General features: G+C 45.9%; 1 protein-coding gene across 1 annotated transcript in view; it reads left to right on the top strand.

Moving 5' to 3' along the window:
- Window positions 1-19,416, top strand: part of MYO1H (myosin IH) — a 749,175-nt gene that overhangs the window by 457,086 nt on the left and 272,673 nt on the right. Inside the window, exon 23 of the mRNA XM_078666099.1 lies at window positions 14,167-14,326. Within this exon, the coding sequence (XP_078522225.1) occupies window positions 14,167-14,326 (160 nt within the window). The remainder of the gene's footprint in view (window positions 1-14,166; window positions 14,327-19,416) is intronic.

Raw genomic sequence — 19,416 nt, 5'->3', positions numbered from 1 at the left:
AACGCCTATAGAAATTGGCGAAGCCCATGAAGCACTGAACGTCCCGCACACTAGTCGGAACAGGCCAGTTCCGTACCGCTGCCACCTTCCTTTCCGCCATTTCTTGACCCTCCGGACTCAGCATTACTCCCAAAAATTCCACCACATGAACATGAAAATCGCACTTGCTGATCTTGCAGTATAGATGATTAGCCTGCAAAATCGTAAGCACGTTGGTGACATGTTGGTAATGCTGATCCTCCGATTCAGAATACACCAGTATGTCGTCTATATAGACGATCACATAGCGGTCAATGATGTCACGGAACACATCGTTTAAAAAGTACTGGAAGGCCGCAGGGACGTTACAGAACCCGAAGGGCATTACTCTGTACTCAAAAAGTCCATATCTGGTTTTGAATGCCGTTTTCCATTCATCCCCGCTACGCATGCGGACCAGATGATACGCCCCCTTTAAATCAAGCTTTGTGAAGATAGTGGCCTTTTTCACTTGTTCTAATAGCACACTGATCAAGGGCAAAGGGTACCTATTCTTGATGGTAATGGCGTTTAATGCGCGAAAGTCCACACATGCGCGCAGCTCTCCATTCGCTTTAGGGATAAAGAAGAGAGGCGATGCGGCTGGGGATTTGGATGGGCGTATAAAACCCACTGCTAACAACTTGTCCAGATATTCTCTAAGATGTATGGTTTCAGGTTCTGTTAGTGCATAAATCCTTCCACACGGAATAGATGCACCCGGGACCAGATCAATTTGACAGTCGTACTGCCTATGCGGCGGTAACACCTCAGCTTGTTCCTCGTTAAACACTTGGCCAAATGACTGGTATGCAGAAGGGAGTTGAACAAATTTTTCGGCTGCTGTGGCGATACAGGACCCCCCTAACAGACTCTGAGCAGGTCTCATTGCTCCCTGGAAACAATGATGCAAACAATACTCGGAACTCATATGCACCTTTCTCGAGTCCCAGTCTATCTTGGGGTTATGTTTCTCCAACCAAGGCAGTCCAAAAATGATGCCATATTGAGGAGCCCTGATCACACCAAAAGTAAGCATCTCCACATGCATGTCCTCCAACCTCACCTCGAGTTCTTCAGTGTCATAACCAATAGGACCCATGCTCAGCTTCCTCCCATCCACCGCATACACCTCTTCTGGCCTCTCTCTTTGCACCAGAACGATACCTAGGCGTTTAGCCTCTTGATAATCTATGAACATGCCCGTTGCCCCAGAATCCACCATAGCTGAGGTTTCTATCGCTTTCCCAGCCAACATTAATACAATGGACACGTATAGATGATTTGTCACATACTGTTCTTTTTTGCTCAATGAAGGGACATATTGAGGACTCCAAGAAACCCCTTCCTGTTTCCTAGAGTCTATTAGTTTTCCGATGCCTTTTCTGCATCAGCAGCAGCCACTCGGTTACCCCTGAATCGGTTAGATTTAGGTTTCACAGGGCATTCCCTTACATAGTGGCCTTTCTTGCCACAGTATAAACAAAGGCCCTGTTTACGCCTTGATTCCCTTTTGGCTGGGGACAAGGCTGTTCTCACAGCCCCTATTTCCATGGGCTCGGATGAAGGACCGGCACTAGCTTCTTTAGAGGCATGTGTCTCTGCCACTGGTTTTCTTCTGTTATCTCCTTTCCTCTCCCCCAGTCTATGATCTAAACGTAGGGCCAAGTTAATCAATCCCTCACAAGTGGTAGGCTGGGGGTCTATTTGTGCGATCACATCTTTGAGTTCATCATTCAAACCCTGATGAAACAAAGATGCCTGTTTGTTTTCGGGCCATGTGGTTTCCATTACCAAGCGTCTGAAGGCATTCAAATATGTTACCAGATCCTTTTTTCCTTGTCTTAGTTCTAATAATTCTCTATCTGCAGTATAGGAATCTGCCCTTCTGTCGAACACCCTCAAAAATTCCGTTTTGAAGGCCTCCCAATCATGCAACAAAGGATCGTTACGGTTTACCAAGGGGACAGCCCACTGTGCAGCATTGCCCGCTAAATAAGAAATCAGAAAAGCCACCTTCGCCTGATTTGTGGGAAAAGATCTAGGCTTACAGGAATAGTGCAATGCTATCTGGGTGAGGAACACCTGCACCTTGTCGGACTCCCCACTAAACCTTTCTGATGAAGCCAATGGCACTGACACTGGCATCTCTACCACAACCGGTTGAGGCGGAGGCGTACCCCCTGCGTCAAAGGGATTGCGTTGGACCCCATCCACACGAGCCCTCAGGTCTGCGGTCTCTAATTGAGAGGCAGCTACCTCTAACTGTAACACGCCCAGTGCCTCTATCACATCCTCTAAAGTGGCCATACCAGCACAACCCGACCGGGAGGACAAGAATTCGTGGGTCGGTGATTCTGTTATGTTTTAGTCCTCAGGATCGGTTTGTTGAAAGGTAAGCCCACCTCTAAATCTAGCCAACACCTGGATAGCCTTTATGGCACAGAGTGTTAACAGGATTAAGTGAGGGGAAAATATGAAAGAGCAAGGAAGGAAAGGAAGGGGACTGCAGGGAGGGAGATCTGAAAGACATAAACAGAGCATATACATAAGACTGGGTTCCTATGTTTAAACAACACTATTCTATCAAAGCTACGATGAGGATCATACCTGTAAAAGAAAAGACAAAGCCTTGTGGATGTGTAGAGGCAACGTAGGGTGAGATATGATGCAACTATAAAGAGACAGAACGGACATGAACATCAGTAATCTACAGGAACATATACCTCAGTGCTCTACACAACCCCCTATTATCACCTGCTCTGTTCACCTACCTAGATATGACTCCACTAAACATCACAGAGGTAGAGTGTGTCCCACACCTCCTAATCCCCTGTTAATAGAAAGGTCACATATCATGTTACACATATAAATATATATTATATCTCCACACAGTGTTAATATTCCACATCAAGCTCCTATGGAAAATCCCTTGATGAAACCCACAACTAATACGTCTTAGCTGGGTTTCCGAAGTGTCTTAATTACCACCAGAAAAGAAGCACCTCGAAAGAGTAACTATCCAAAGTTCGATAGCTACTTTAGTCACAACACCGTTGGTCGAAAATACCAACCGGGACAAATCCAAGTAATAAACGTAAAACAAGAACAGGCACTAAGCACAGCCTCCACAAAGTCAAAAATAGATCAAGAACCTGCCAAAATCCAGGCCGCCGCTGAGTAAGCCTCTCAGCGTCGCGGTAACAGCACTCTTACCGCACCAAGTACCAGGAACACAGGGGCCGATTCTCACATCGGGTCCGGAATCACCGACACCGCTCCCCGGCCGCCATTCCCCTTTTCAACAGTCTCGCGGGAGCACAATGCGCCGCAAAGGATGTCGGGAGAGTTAGTTCTTTCCCGGAGTATGCCGGGAATTGTAGTTCGCGGTCACCCGCGATCGTGACAGTACATCCCTCTCTCAACCGCGCGGACAGGGGCCCGGCTTCGAGGGGCATCTCCTATGAAATGCGGACACCAACCGCAGGGCATGAACACCCAGGGCAGGTTCCCATGAGTTCTCTTCCGGCCCATACCCCTTCCAGGACACCAGATACCACAGCTTACTCCTCCTGAAACGGGAGTCCAGAATACGTCGAACCACATACTCCTCCTCGCCCTGCACCAATACAGGCGGAGGACGACACTTGCTCTTTGACCTCGATGGCTTCAGCAAAGAAACATGAAACACCGGATGGACGCGGAGATGAGGAGGGAGTTTCAGCTTCACTGCCACCGGATTCACCCATTTCAGCACCCTATAAGGTCCAATGTATCTAGGGTTGAACACACTGTGTTTCTTGAAACGCAAATTCCTGGTAGACAACCATACCTCATCCCCTGCACAGTATAGAGGTCCTTGCCTCCGGCGTTTGTCCGCCGCAACCTTATACTTGCTTTTCACAGCTCGCAGATGTTCTTGTACTTTGACCATAGTCTCCTTAATATGTGCCACCCTTTGAGCCACTCCAGGGAGCAAGGAGCTAGTTTTAGGTTGCACAAAGGGGAGTAATCGAGGGTGTCTGCCGTACAAACAGTAGAACGGAGTATGTTTGGTGGAGCCGTGTGTGGCATTATTGTAAGCCACCTCCGCCAGCCACAAATAATCCACCCAATTCTCTTTATCAAGGTCCACATAACATCTTAGGTACTGCTTAAGGGTCTGGTTCAACCGTTCAGTCTGGCCATCAGTTTGCGGGTGGAAACTGGTGGAAAGGGCGGACTCTATATGCAAGGAGGAACACCATGTCTTCCAGAACTGAGCTGTGAACTGCGCCCCTCTGTCAGATACAATGACACTTGGCAATCCATGCAACCTCACCACATTGACCATCAACAGCACTGCCAGCTGACCCGCCGAAGGTACTTGTTTGCAGGCCACGAAATGCCCCATCTTGGACAGGTAATCGACCACCACCATAATGGCCGTACAACCTCTGTCTGCTGGAAGGCCGACTATGAAGTCCACCGATATCCGATCCCAAGGGATCGATGGAGTAGGGAGGGGCTGCAGCAACCCCTGCGGACGGCCGTGGTCCGATTTCATTCTAGCACATTGAGCACAGGCCGACACCCAGCGCCCCACATCAGGTCTTACTGAGGGCCACCAGAACTGTCTCAATACACGCTCCAGGGTTTTGGTCACACCCAGATGTCCTGCACTAGGCGATTCATGGCACCAAACGTATACCTGCCGTCTCAGAGCCCTTGTAGGCACCAGTAACCGGTTACGAAACATCGGCAGGCCCCCATGCAGTCTCCATTCCTGATGACAACCCAACCACGTCTTCCAGACAAAGGAGTCAACGCCCAGCCGAACATCCCTCAAAAAGGTATCCGGCTGTAACACACACACCACTTTTTCCGGAGACACTATGCTTGCCTCAGGTTTTTCTTCATTCGGATTGTAGGTCGACTGACGAGTGAGAGCGTCAGCCTTCCTGTTGTCTGCTCCCGGGCGGAATGTGATGATGAAATTGAATCCGGAGAAAAACATCATCCACCTAAGCTGTCTAGGAGACAGATGACGCGCAGCAGACATGAACTGCAGATTCCGATGGTCGGAATAAACAGTGACCACATGACGAGCACCCATCAGAAAGTGACGCCATTCCTGAAAAGAGTCACGAATGGCCAACAACTCCTTTTCAGCGATGTGATAGTTTATTTCTGCTGGATTCAACTTACGTGACATATACGCCACTGGGTGTAACTGACCCGTATCAGAATGGCGTTGAGATAAGACCGCCCCTATCGCCACCTCCGAGGCGTCCGCCTCCACTATGTAAGGCTTGCCTGGGTCTGGATGTGACAACACAGGGGCCGTTACAAATGCTTCCTTAAGGGACGAAAAAGCGGACTGCGCCTCTTCTGTCCACACAAACCCTTGTCCCTTCTTCAGCAGATGAGTGATGGGCGCCACCAACCTGGAGAACTGATTGACAAAACGCCTATAGAAATTGGCGAAGCCCATGAAGCACTGAACGTCCCGCACACTAGTCGGAACAGGCCAGTTCCGTACCGCTGCCACCTTCCTTTCCGCCATTTCTTGACCCTCCGGACTCAGCATTACTCCCAAAAATTCCACCACATGAACATGAAAATCGCACTTGCTGATCTTGCAGTATAGATGATTAGCCTGCAAAATCGTAAGCACGTTGGTGACATGTTGGTAATGCTGATCCTCCGATTCAGAATACACCAGTATGTCGTCTATATAGACGATCACATAGCGGTCAATGATGTCACGGAACACATCGTTTAAAAAGTACTGGAAGGCCGCAGGGGCGTTACAGAGCCCGAAGGGCATTACTCTGTACTCAAAAAGTCCATATCTGGTTTTGAATGCCGTTTTCCATTCATCCCCGCTACGCATGCGGACCAGATGATACGCCCCCTTTAAATCAAGCTTTGTGAAGATAGTGGCCTTTTTCACTTGTTCTAATAGCACACTGATCAAGGGCAAAGGGTACCTATTCTTGATGGTAATGGCGTTTAATGCGCGAAAGTCCACACATGCGCGCAGCTCTCCATTCGCTTTAGGGATAAAGAAGAGAGGCGATGCGGCTGGGGATTTGGATGGGCGTATAAAACCCACTACTAACAACTTGTCCAGATATTCTCTAAGATGTATGGTGTCAGGTTCTGTTAGTGCATAAATCCTTCCACACGGAATAGATGCACCCGGGACCAGATCAATTTGACAGTCGTACTGCCTATGCGGCGGTAACACCTCAGCTTGTTCCTCGTTAAACACTTGGCCAAATGACTGGTATGCAGAAGGGAGTTGAACAAATTTTTCGGCTGCCGTGGCGATACAGGACCCCCCTAACAGACTCTGAGCAGGTCTCATTGCTCCCTGGAAACAATGATGCAAACAATACTCGGAACTCATATGCACCTTTCTCGAGTCCCAGTCTATCTTGGGGTTATGTTTCTCCAACCAAGGCAGTCCAAAAATTATGCCATATTGAGGAGCCCTGATCACACCAAAAGTAAGCATCTCCACATGCATGTCCTCCAACCTCACCTCGAGTTCTTCAGTGTCATAACCAATAGGACCCATGCTCAGCTTCCTCCCATCCACCGCATACACCTCTTCTGGCCTCTCTCTTTGCACCAGAACGATACCTAGGCATTTAGCCTCTTGATAATCTATGAACATGCCCGTTGCCCCAGAATCCACCATAGCTGAGGTTTCTATCGCTTTCCCAGCCAACATTAATACAATGGACACGTATAGATGATTTGTCACATACTGTTCTTTTTTGCTCAATGAAGGGACATATTGAGGACTCCAAGAAACCCCTTCCTGTTTCCTAGAGTCTATTACTTTTCCGATGCCTTTTCTGCATCAGCAGCAGCCACTCGGTTACCCCTGAATCGGTTAGATTTAGGTTTCACAGGGCATTCCCTTACATAGTGGCCTTTCTTGCCACAGTATAAACAAAGGCCCTGTTTACGCCTTGATTCCCTTTCGGCTGGGGTCAAGGCTGTTCTCACAGCCCCTATTTCCATGGGCTCGGATGAAGGACCGGCACTAGCTTCTTTAGAGGCATGTGTCTCTGCCACTGGTTTTCTTCTGTTATCTCCTTTCCTCTCCCCCAGTCTATGATCTAAACGTAGGGCCAAGTTAATCAATCCCTCACAAGTGGTAGGCTGGGGGTCTATTTGTGCGATCACATCTTTGAGTTCATCATTCAAACCCTGATGAAACAAAGATGCCTGTTTGTTTTCGGGCCATGTGGTTTCCGTTACCAAGCGTCTGAAGGCATTCAAATATGTTACCAGATCCTTTTTTCCTTGTCTTAGTTCTAATAATTCTCTATCTGCAGTATAGGAATCTGCCCTTCTGTCGAACACCCTCAAAAATTCCGTTTTGAAGGCCTCCCAATCATGCAACAAAGGATCGTTACGGTTTACCAAGGGGACAGCCCACTGTGCAGCATTGCCCGCTAAATAAGAAATCAGAAAAGCCACCTTCGCCTGATTTGTGGGAAAAGATCTAGGCTTACAGGAATAGTGCAATGCTATCTGGGTGAGGAACACCTGCACCTTGTCGGACTCCCCACTAAACCTTTCTGATGAAGCCAATGGCACTGACACTGGCATCTCTACCACAACCGGTTGAGGCGGAGGCGTACCCCCTGCGTCAAAGGGATTGCGTTGGACCCCATCCACACGAGCCCTCAGGTCTGCGGTCTCTAATCAAGAGGCAGCTACCTCTAACTGTAACGCGCCCAGTGCCTCTATCACATCCTCTAAAGTGGCCATACCAGCACAACCCGACCGGGAGGACAAGAATTCGTGGGTCGGTGATTCTGTTATGTTTTAGTCCTCAGGATCGGTTTGTTGAAAGGTAAGCCCACCTCTAAATCTAGCCAACACCTGGATAGCCTTTATGGCACAGAGTGTTAACAGGATTAAGTGAGGGGAAAATATGAAAGAGCAAGGAAGGAAAGGAAGGGGACTGCAGGGAGGGAGATCTGAAAGACATAAACAGAGCATATACATAAGACTGGGTTCCTATGTTTAAACAACACTATTCTATCAAAGCTATGATGAGGATCATACCTGTAAAAGAAAAGACAAAGCCTTGTGGATGTGTAGAGGCAACGTAGGGTGAGATATGATGCAACTATAAAGAGACAGAACGGACATGAACATCAGTAATCTACAGGAACATATACCTCAGTGCTCTACACAACCCCCTATTATCACCTGCTCTGTTCACCTACCTAGATATGACTCCACTAAACATCACAGAGGTAGAGTGTGTCCCACACCTCCTAATCCCCTGTTAATAGAAAGGTCACATATCATGTTACACATATAAATATATATTATATCTCCACACAGTGTTAATATTCCACATCAAGCTCCTATGGAAAATCCCTTGATGAAACCCACAACTAATACGTCTTAGCTGGGTTTCCGAAGTGTCTTAATTACCACCAGAAAAGAAGCACCTCGAAAGAGTAACTATCCAAAGTTCGATAGCTACTTTAGTCACACCACCGTTGGTCGAAAATACCAACTGGGACAAATCCAAGTAATAAACGTAAAACAAGAACAGGCACTAAGCACAGCCTCCACAAAGTCAAAAATAGATCAAGAACCTGCCAAAATCCAGGCCGCCGCTGAGTAAGCCTCTCAGCGTCGCGGTAACAGCACTCTTACCGCACCAAGTACCAGGAACACAGGGGCCGATTCTCACATCGGGTCCGGAATCACCGACACCGCTCCCCGGCCGCCATTCCCCTTTTCAACAGTCTCACGGGAGCACAATGCGCCGCAAAGGATGTCGGGAGAGGTAGTTCTTTCCCGGAGTATGCCGGGAATTGTAGTTCGCGGTCACCCGCGATCGTGACAACTAGATTACACATTTTTTAGTCTCTGGCGGGTGGTTCTTTGGTGGTCCCACTGCAGTACCTTCCTGCATGGCATGGGCTGTCAAGTCCAATCCCTGCAGAATCTGGGGGTGCATGCATACAAGCGGCACACCGTCTGCCCCCCTGCATGCATTTCCTGGTGCAGAGGCAACAACATGAAAAGGGTGGCAGTGAGGAAACTCCTAATATGCTTGGAGGTGCTGCAGCGGCGCTGCCAGCATATTAAGGGCCTCAGACCACTGCAAGTCCACCAAGGATCCGTGATGGCTGGCGACAGCAGCGGTGCCATGGCAGTCAGACTGCATTTTGCCCTGCTGGGAGGGATAAGTTTAGTGAGGTTAGCTTATGAGCTAAAAACTTGTCCATTAGGCTACTGCTTCTCACAGAACGATGAATTACATGATTCCAGAAAGCATCAACTGATGTCTCCCCCCTCCCCCAGTCCTCTGGTAATCAACAAAGGATCATGACGGACAGTTTCTAATGCCATATTTATCAGCCAGGATTTTACATGGGCAAGTCATCGCAACTTATGATCTTTACCTACAATCAAAATAATTTCAATACCTTTCCTGTAAGAACAAAGCTCTGGTGTGGACAATTTTCGAATACAGAAGATAAGGGGTCTAAGAGCTATCAAATCCCCAATCCTCTTCAGCCCAAGATCAAAATACAATGGAATAGATGGGAGTACCATGGTGTAAATTCAGCAGGGATCAGTCTCACATCAGGACAGATCAGTAGTGTTGACTGTTCACCATATTTAAGTGCCAAACAGTACAGATGTTTGTGCATTGGCTCCTTATATCTCAAAAGCCGGTGATAAAGACCAAGAGGTTGTTGCTCTGTACATTTCCCTAATGGATGATGCTCTGTGTAGCAGTAGTGCTTTGTTCTTTTGCACGTGGACTTTCCACAAAAGTGAATTATCAATCCTGATCCCCAAATATTCAATCTTATCTACCCTATCCAACAAAGGTTCACCAGTCCTCACTCCCCTTCTGAAAGATTTGTGCACCCCTAAAGTCATACATATTAAGTTTTGGCTACAAAAATCAGGGCACAAAAATCTATGAATTTATCAAGTGAATTCTACAAGCCCATAGAGTACAAGACATATGAAGGGAGCCATCTGCAACTAGAAGTGCAGGGACAGGGTTGCCATACAATACAGGACCATCGTGAACACTGTTGTTTAAGAAGTCTATGGCATCATTTATGCAGAAAGACTACAAGGTTGGGGCTTAAACACAGCCCTGTCTTACAACGTATTCCACAGGGATATTGTCAGTTAGCTCTTAATACTTACCCCACTTCTCTTGAGACTATTTATCTTCATGGAGCCTAATTATAACATCTAGAATATTTAAAGGTAAGCCCATTGACTTGAGGGTGTCCCAAAGTTTGTTCCTAGGGACAAGATCGAAATCAGTCCCCATGTCATCCAAATACAAATGTTCCTTTTCAAATTTGGGATACTTCTAACAAATTAAAAACTTGATTGGTAGTACTGGTTGGTTCTGCTCCTAAAACCCACTTTGTACGGTGATAAAACATGTGTCTCTTTCATCCACTCTGATATCTTGGCAAATATTTTCTGTAAATGATCTATCAGGCTAACTGATCTACAGTTCACTGGTGTGCTCATTTCACCTTTCTTAAAAATAGGTATAGTTTCTTCCCCACAGCAATACTCAGAAATGGTAGCTCATAAAATATTTTATTAGACAACAGATATATGTGTGTGCCCCATACTTCCAGCTCTGAGCTACAAAGATCCCCCAGCATTTAGGCTGGGCCCGGAGTGTTTCCTGTTTTTATAGTTTCTATTGCTTTAAAAGTAGCAGACAGTGAAAAACAAGGAATATTGATTCCTAGAATCAGAACTAGAGGACGGGACACTAATTCCAAATGGACTAAAGTGGCTTCACTCATGCTATTGGAATAAAGGTTTACAAAATAGTGTTCCCAGACTTGAGGCTGTATATGATGATCTGTGGCACTACTGCAACAATGTGCCAAAAGGCTGTGTTATCATTACTTTTAGCAGCTTCAAGAAAATCTGTCTAATTGTCCTTATCCCAATTCCTCTTACTGACATCTAGGACACCTCTGTAATTGGCTCTTGTTTCTACAATAACATAATATTGAGTGATCTGGGTCGTCATTCCATTAAGGACCTAGCCAGGCTACGGCCTCTCTTATACTGGGCTAGGTTATGGCGGACCCCAGAGCTCTCAAAGTACTTAGATGGTTTGAAAGAGGTTATGAATCTTAATGGCGTCCATAAAATTAATTGGATCCGCAATATAAAGAAGCTTCTGCACGAAACTGGCTTGCCAATTGATTGGGAGCTCAGAGTTCCTTTATCCAAGGCTGAAACTAAACGAGTTTACTGGAATTGGGTTGATGAACAAGATCTAAGGGACCCATCCCAAGGAAGGTTGACTGAAGCGTTTAAACAGCACAAACCTAAGCCTGGTTTGGAGCCTTACCTGGATTTTATCAAGAAACCGCGAGACAGATCTTTATTTATCCAGTTCAGGTTGGGAAACCTCCCCCTCCACGAGTATACCTGTAAGTGGAAGCCCCCGTATCAAACCTCACCTGATTGCCCAATTTGTGAAGGTGTCATTGAAAGTATCGCTCACGTCTTCTTTGTATGCCCAGCCTATGTAAAACCCAGAAAGAAATGGCTTAAACCAGTGTGTTTATTGCTCGGAACCAGGGATCATTCCTCCGCACTTAGAATACTCAAGGCTGATACTAGCACAAGCTTAGTGTGTGGGGTCGCCAAATTCCTGAACTGGGCTTGGCTGATTAGATTAAATGCTATGAGATGACCCTAGTTTTAGCATAATTTTTAATATTCACAAAGCTGCTAATGTTTAATATGCCTTTTAAACTATTTATTGTAATACGAAGGTTTTTATTGTGCCCTAAATGTTACATTTATGAATTGTGGCTTTTATGTTTTGTATGTGCTTTTATGATATCTTGTATATCGAAATAAAGCTTTGATGATGATGCAATATCATAAGGCATGGATGAGTTTATTGCGGACACAAGAGCTATTTTAGCCTTTCAACAATCACTGGTATACCATGGGTATGACCTCCATGGTGAAGGAAGGGAAGTTCTAGTCATCTTTGTACATAACTCTTTCAAAATGCCAACTAAAGGCTTGTGAATCTCATTGATGGGAATGGCACACGTGGGGAGATCAATATTGGGAGGAAAAATTATATTAAAAGATTGGTAAATTTGCTCCGAAATTGCTGGTTTTCATTTTCACTTATTCCACCTCACTTACCTTTGTATGGCTTCCAATTATTTGGTCTTTAATGACCTACCTCTTCTTTCCTTATAGAGCACAGATCACTTCTTCGGTCAAAATAAGTTGAAGAGCGTTGTGATATCTATTCCCATTACTTAGGATCCTAAAATCGACTAAATTATGGCAAAGATGAATGTCCAGAATAAAGTTGTCTATTCTACTTCTATAGGATCCCAGAGTAAATGTATATGGCTTTTCCTTATCTTATAGTGAACAGTTGTTACATGCACACAGTCCATATGTAAGAGTTAAAGAGGAAAGTTGCAAAGCGACTGCTTGAAGGGCCTCTACAGGATCGATGTCAAGCATACAAATTTCCAAAACCTTATCTTCTTGATCTTTGACATTACTCAAACACTATAATGGTTTATAGGTGACATTAAAATTCCCCAGTGTAAGATAGATGTTGGTTCAAGATAGACGAAGACACATTGTTTCTTGGCACAGTACGATTGTAAATATAATATATGTTTATCGATACCCTTCACTTGTCCATATGTTTAATGCTAAAATATCCAGGGTATTGATTTTCAATTTACTAATTACAAATTTTAGAGATGTCTTTTCCCAGATAAGCAGTCTACAAACTGAATGACCTGAATGTGTTGGAAATGCTTCAATACTATAGGTCGTAAAACCCACGCTCCGGGCCAGCCCATGTTTCTTGAAAAAACAGAAATTATGTTTATCAATAAAGTCGCTCCACTCCGAGACATCTGAGTTCTGCTGCAGCCCTCTATATTCCAAGATAACATCTGTAAGCTATTGCTAAGATTAACCAAACAAGGAGGCCGATTATGATTGCGGTTTTTCCGCATCCTCCGGGCCGGCGGAAGCCACCGCCGGCCCGGAGGATGCGGAAAAACCGCTGCGGAACCTCCAAAGACCCACCGCCATATTAGGATGGCTGGTGGGTCTGGAATTCCGCCCGCGCTTTTCTGCCGCGGTCGCATTACAACCGCGGCGGAAAAGCTCTGATATGGTGGCGGTGTCTATCAGACACCGCCAGCCATATTAGGATTGTGGGAAAGACATGCTTTTCCGCTGCGGCTTTTCCACCGTGGGAAAGCATACAGACTTTCACTTCGGGGGCCCGTTGCGGGTCCCGTGGGTAAGGGGGTTGGGGGTGCACATGGGAGGTACCTATGGTACCCCCCTGCATTTGCGTGCACAAAGCAGCAGGCACAGCGTGGTGCCTGCTGCTTTGTGCATGCAAATGCGATGCATGCATTTTGAACCTTGCGGCGGGTGCAGCTTGAAGCTGCACCCGCCGCAATGTTAAAGATAGAGGTCACATCCTAATCTGCTCGGAGGGAACGCCGCAGCCCCTGCGGACGTTCCCTCCTCCTCAGGGGTCGCGGACGGACTCAAGTCCGTCCGCGATCCTAATCGGGCCCAAGGTTCGGCCATCCCAGAGGAAGAAAAGCTTTAAACAGATGTCATATTTATATCAGTGAATTTCTATGTTTTTCTTCACATAAACTAATAACCTTTCATGATATTTCTGAGGCCATCCTCCCTCTGCCCATAGTCGGCCATTCTTAGCGGGGGTTGGGCACAGGTCCTGGCAAACAGCAAGGTCCTGTGCCAAACCTTTTTCTTCATGTTGAGGCTGCCAATCACTTTGTTCAGTACAGCTGGAAGCTTGCAGGACCAACAAATAAGATGTGTGTTTTCATGCTTTTTCCTGCGGGAGACCCACGGCACCAAAAATCTATAACATTTAACCTAAGAGGTTCCTCATTTGTCTGCAAAAATATAAGCAACTTGTGCTCTATGTGATACTGCTTTACATGTTTTTCTATTGGTATTAAGCATAAATAATCAAATCAGCTGGAAATCACACCCACCAGTGCATTTCAATGAACAATAGTTATAAATTATTCAAGTATTGTACCATTTGATTGTCTTCTCGTTTAGATTTATAAAGGGATTCATCAACCGAAAGAACCCGGCAGGACCCGACAATGCAGGCTTCATAAGTTTCATGCAATACACCTATCTGTCGAAACTGAAGGATCATCTGCCAAAGAACGTACTGGATAAAAGATGGCTGGCGCCTCCCGTGGCCATGGAAAAGGTGAGCCCTGCTACATGGCACCGAAAGGTTCCTGCATATCTGTTTTCTCTTACACATCATTGAGCACCAGTGATGTAACAAGGATGCCATGAGCCTCAATACAATCAAGAAAAATGGCGCTCTGCAATGTCTGAACCTGTTCTTTTTCTGGCAAAATGTTAAAATAACATATGGGAATCTTGCACATTTTAGAACATAATTTATTTTAAGACTTAACAAGCAGCTCTGAAGAAACTCTAATGAAATATTTTAATATTTGTAATTTTCAGAGTGAGCCTGACTCTCCACCTGGTAGTTTATAGACTTGGGTGTGTTATAAAATGTAGGGGCATATTACCAAGGGCCATTATCGCCGCCTTAGCTGGACTTTTTCCCGCTAAAGTGGGGATAATTTTATCGCCCTATTACCTAGCTGGCGCTAACACCAGTTAGCGACAGCTAGTAGGAGATAGCGATCATCTTGGGGCCCACTTTGCATGTCAGCGATATTTATCGCTAATGACATGCAAAGTGGGCGTGCCAAGATGTTAGCGACTGGAAACAGTCGCTAATATCGCTATCTCCAATTATCAACAAAGCCTTAAATTTTGGAAATATTCGCGCGATAAGAGCATTGTCACGATAATGCATGAATATCGCTGATTTTTCAGCGATATTCATGCATTTCGCAGGATTTTTATCGCTTTTGAGATAAACCTTGATAATATCAAGGTATCTCAGTGGTAAAAATCGTCGGAGCACGGCGATATAATTTTAGCCGCTAACCATGCATAGCGATAATTATCGCTATTGCTTGGTAATATGCCCTGTAGTTTCTAGGTTTTTCTAGCAGATTCAATAATCGTGGCATGCAGCTTAACAGGTTTTCATTTTTAAAAGTGTATAAAAGCACATTTCTACAGTTTTATGCTCTGCTTCTTTCAATTTTCCTACCTCCACCCTCAATCAAAGCTAAATGGGGAAATTAAAATGTACACATATTTCACAATCTTGCACCTCAAACCATAGACTTAGCTGTAATGTTACACTGATTTTGTAGTCTCAGCAGTTTATATCTAGTGATTTTACTTTTATGAAAATATACCACTAAAGATCCTGCAGTGTCCCCACATAAGCCATTAAACAAGTACCATAGCAGCAAGTCCGTGTCTTCTGGCACTGAGGAAATGCTGTGTTTTCAAAAAGGAGGGAGAGCGTGATCCAGAGGGATCGATTGGGGCGTAATTACCACTCAAAAGGAGTGGAAGGTCCAGCCTCAGTCCGTGCCCTCAGTCGATATTATATTCAAGAAAAGTGGACAAGGCTGTTCCTCGGGTAGAAAGGAAAGGGAGTGAGGTGCACTGGTCAAGGGAGAAAGTGGTGGTTAAAGGGTGTTAACCTCCCACTGGGTGTCCATTATGTTGGATATGTTTGCCCCACACACCCTTGCAGGTGTCATGCTTCATCATAGGCGTTGCTCCTCGTCGGGTAGGCGGTGCAATTCCCAACGGGCTCACCTCAAAGAGGGGCTCTTTGGCGGAGATCTTTTGAATCCAACTGCCTATTGGTGAAGTGTGGGTATGGGGCCAGAGGGATTGTAGGCTTGATTTGTGAGTTAAAATGTAGCGTAGGGTACCTGAGACTACTTTATTCGGGTGGTCCCCCGTTACAATTAAAAGGTGGAGCTAGACTAGACTATCTGGAAAGTAATGTTTCCTTGTTCTAGGCTAGACTAGGATATAAAAAGACGGTCGACATGTTTCTCGCTGTGTGCATTCACTTGCGATTCGTCAGGACCTATATGGTGTTGTCTACAAAAGAAAATAGCTTATGTCAACTAAGATAGCTCATACATCAAATTATGGGAAGAGTTTTTACCTCAATTATGCTGTTCCTTGCCTGAGGTGGGGAACAAAAACAGGTAGATTATGAGCAGTAGTGACATGATAACAGTGACCAGGTGCATACATGGTGACATGCTCAATGGTGCAATAGCGCGCTAGGCATGTAACCGTTAAAAGGCTGGACCACATTTCATGCTTTGGTGTGGAGCAGCGTGGTTTATAAGGGTGCAGCATATAAGTGTGTGGCTGCATGCTGGTGGATCAAGTGATTAAAAACAGTGTAGCAGCATTCAGTTTGTTGTAATGAGAGAGGATATCCCCAACTTACCTAAAAGTCAGGAGTTATCCGCCCCATCAATACTCGGCGGGTTGTACAGCGTGAAAGATGCCTCTAGATTTGAGGCTAGGTAATAGGGAGTTAAAAACAAGGTTTGCACGTGTTTATTCTAACAATAAGCAAACTGTGAGCTGATCTCCCTAGTCTAACACTTGGACACGGGTGTTGACTAGCAGGGATGGACACAACCCGTTCTGTGTGTACTGGAAATAAGGTTAAGATCGTTTTTGTCTAACAGTTAGCAAGCTGAGAGTTAATCTCCCTAATCTGTCACGTGGCAGCGGGCGCTGACCAATGAGAGTGGCCACAACCCGTTCCGTGTGTACTTGCGATCAGGGACCTTGTTCCCAAAGAAAAACGGCACTTGCCTAATGTGGTGTTCCCCCACCTAAGAGGACACAAGTTTGATATATTACTGGACGGGTGAACAATCTTCCCGTATTGGTCATTGGTAATAGCGGTACAAGTGATCCTAAGAAAAAGTCCCTGTGCTGTCCTGAATATTGCTCGTGTGGCGTGGAGCCACGCTTGTGTAAGGGATGTATATAGTTGCTGCCTAGTAAATGGCCCTAGTTCTATCTTTCTTACCGTTGCCTTTGTTTGCAAGCGTCACTCACCTAAATCTCTCCGTGTGGCTGGCTGTAGTCCTACAAAACAACAACTCGTAGTGGAGGGTCCGAGGGAATGTTTAACGACCAAACAGGTGAACACCCCCAGTGTAGCTACATCAAGAACAAAAAGCCTGTAGGTCGAATTACGCTGAGATACTTAAACTAACACTGGACAAGTTTGCACATTAAAGATTACATCAATAATCAGAAGTCAGACGGGCTGCCAACAATTGCTGTTTGAGTCCTATCAGCCCACCCAAGTGGCGGAGCCTCATCATGTAGGACACCCAAACCTCGGTCTGTGTGCGAACACCCTGATGTATTTTGGCTTCGCATCACTCGGCCATGGTCTGGTCACCGCAGTTGTTCTTGCAAATGGTGGAGCTGATATGTGCAGTGCAAAAATTAAATCAAGTGAAGTGGTTAAAATGGCTGTCAAGACAAACAAAGACCTTTATTAGTGTTTGTTTAGACGTCAGATTAAAAAATAGTGAAAAGACAGTGTGACAAAATCACTGTCTAAATTGCTTGGTGGAATTCATTAGATAGGGCCAACATGTTTCTGCCAATTGGTGAAGGTTCACCGGCATTCGTCAGGGCCAAGCTCTTATGTATGCTACTGCAATAACACTATCAATCGTGCTAGAAAAAATAAATCAATATTTAGGAAATCTAACAGACCATTATCGAGAGAAAAAGAAGAGTGGTCAATCAAGACCATCCTACCACACTTTCTCAAGTGGCTCAACAGATGCAAATGTTCTTCCCTGTAATAAATCCAAAGAAAGAGAAAATAACCATGGAGATATTGCATACACGTGGTGCTCATTTAGAGAAAAACATTAAATTAAGACTAAAGTGCGCACTTGGTGAGAAGTGCTATTCTTGTGCAAAGCCAGTGATAGTTTAACTAAACTCAGCCCAGCCAATCACGAATTAGTGATGGCTACTTGAAATGTGCGCTGTATCATGTCGCCGACAGATAATCTGTGTATTGTTTCAAAAACTTAATATAACACTTACCCAACCTTGCGTGGGAAGCATGCCTCACCTCACCCGGCAACTGCTCGGAAGAATAAGGCCCCGCTCTAAACATGTAAGTAAAGACAGTTCCTTTATTAGATACCTGTCACAGGATTTGACTCTGTTACAGTTTAAAGAACCCAACAATTTACTGAACTGTCCAACGTGATCACCCCCACGGGAACTAAGATGGAGACATTCAACGACCAGAACTAGAAATCTCCTCTAGCTAATTTTAGGTTATAGCTGCGTGGTGTTAAATAGCGCAGATCTGTTTTCCATACACCAACTGCAGGTGGTATTGCTGGTGATGAACGTGAGATTTTCCAATGTACTCATACCTATAGGGGAGATAGTACACACAATCTCTCTCCTACTGTTTGTAATAAGGTGGTAGCTCAACCCCAGGTCACAAGAATGATTCCTGCAAACTGAGGAAAAGGGGTCATTCGTATTTGGAACTCAAAATCCTTTAGCCCACATACAGTCAAGCAACAACGTGGCTAGATACAGTACAAGACTGAGATGGGGCAAATAGATGTCACCAGATCTAAGTTGGGCACTAGCTACAATTAACCCTGGGCGTAGTTCGCGGAGCCGCACTCCGCGGAGCTACGCGAAGACGCAGTTGCACTCCGCGACCTTCGCGTAGCTCCGCGGACATGCGTAGTAGCTTGCTAGACCCGTTCGCGCGCCGTTTTTCGTCTTCGGGAGCGCGGTGCGCGTGTTCGGGGCGCTGCCTGCATGCTCGAGATAGCTAGCGCGCTAAGTTACTCAAGAGGTTTGTCCCGCCCGCTTGCGTTCCCTTATTTCCAAAGTGCGTGATCGCGTCAAATATCGCGCGAACTTACCCCCGGCGCACGCGATAATGTTATTCAGCGTGCGAGAACTACGCTACGCACCGGATCGCGGAGTAATCGACAGCTTTGCGTTCTCCGTAGAACGCGGAGTTGCCAAAACTCCGCAAGCTCCGCGAACGGAGCGTAGTTCTTCGCCCAGGGTTAGCTACAATCAGCTGCACTCAGCCTAATGAAGGACTTCGAAAACCATACATTCCCCTCTTACCTGTCCGTCGGTACCTCGCGGCGTGATCTCGAGCCGAAAGGGAGGCACCGACGGTCAGGCGGGGACGCGATTATATACTAATGCTGAGTACGTGATTGGGCTCAGCTGGTCGTCACGGTAGCACGTCGGCGCATGTGCGCTGGTGTACCACTAATTGCCATGAACAGCGCATGCGCAGATAACGGAAACTCGTCCGACGCGCATGCGCGTTGGTATCGCGCTCACCTCTGT

This window comes from Lissotriton helveticus, chromosome 11, assembly GCF_964261635.1.
Source record: "Lissotriton helveticus chromosome 11, aLisHel1.1, whole genome shotgun sequence".
NCBI lineage: Eukaryota > Metazoa > Chordata > Amphibia > Caudata > Salamandridae > Lissotriton > Lissotriton helveticus.
The sequence above is the reverse complement of the archived record's forward strand: the minus strand, read 5'-3'. Positions and strand labels throughout refer to the sequence as shown.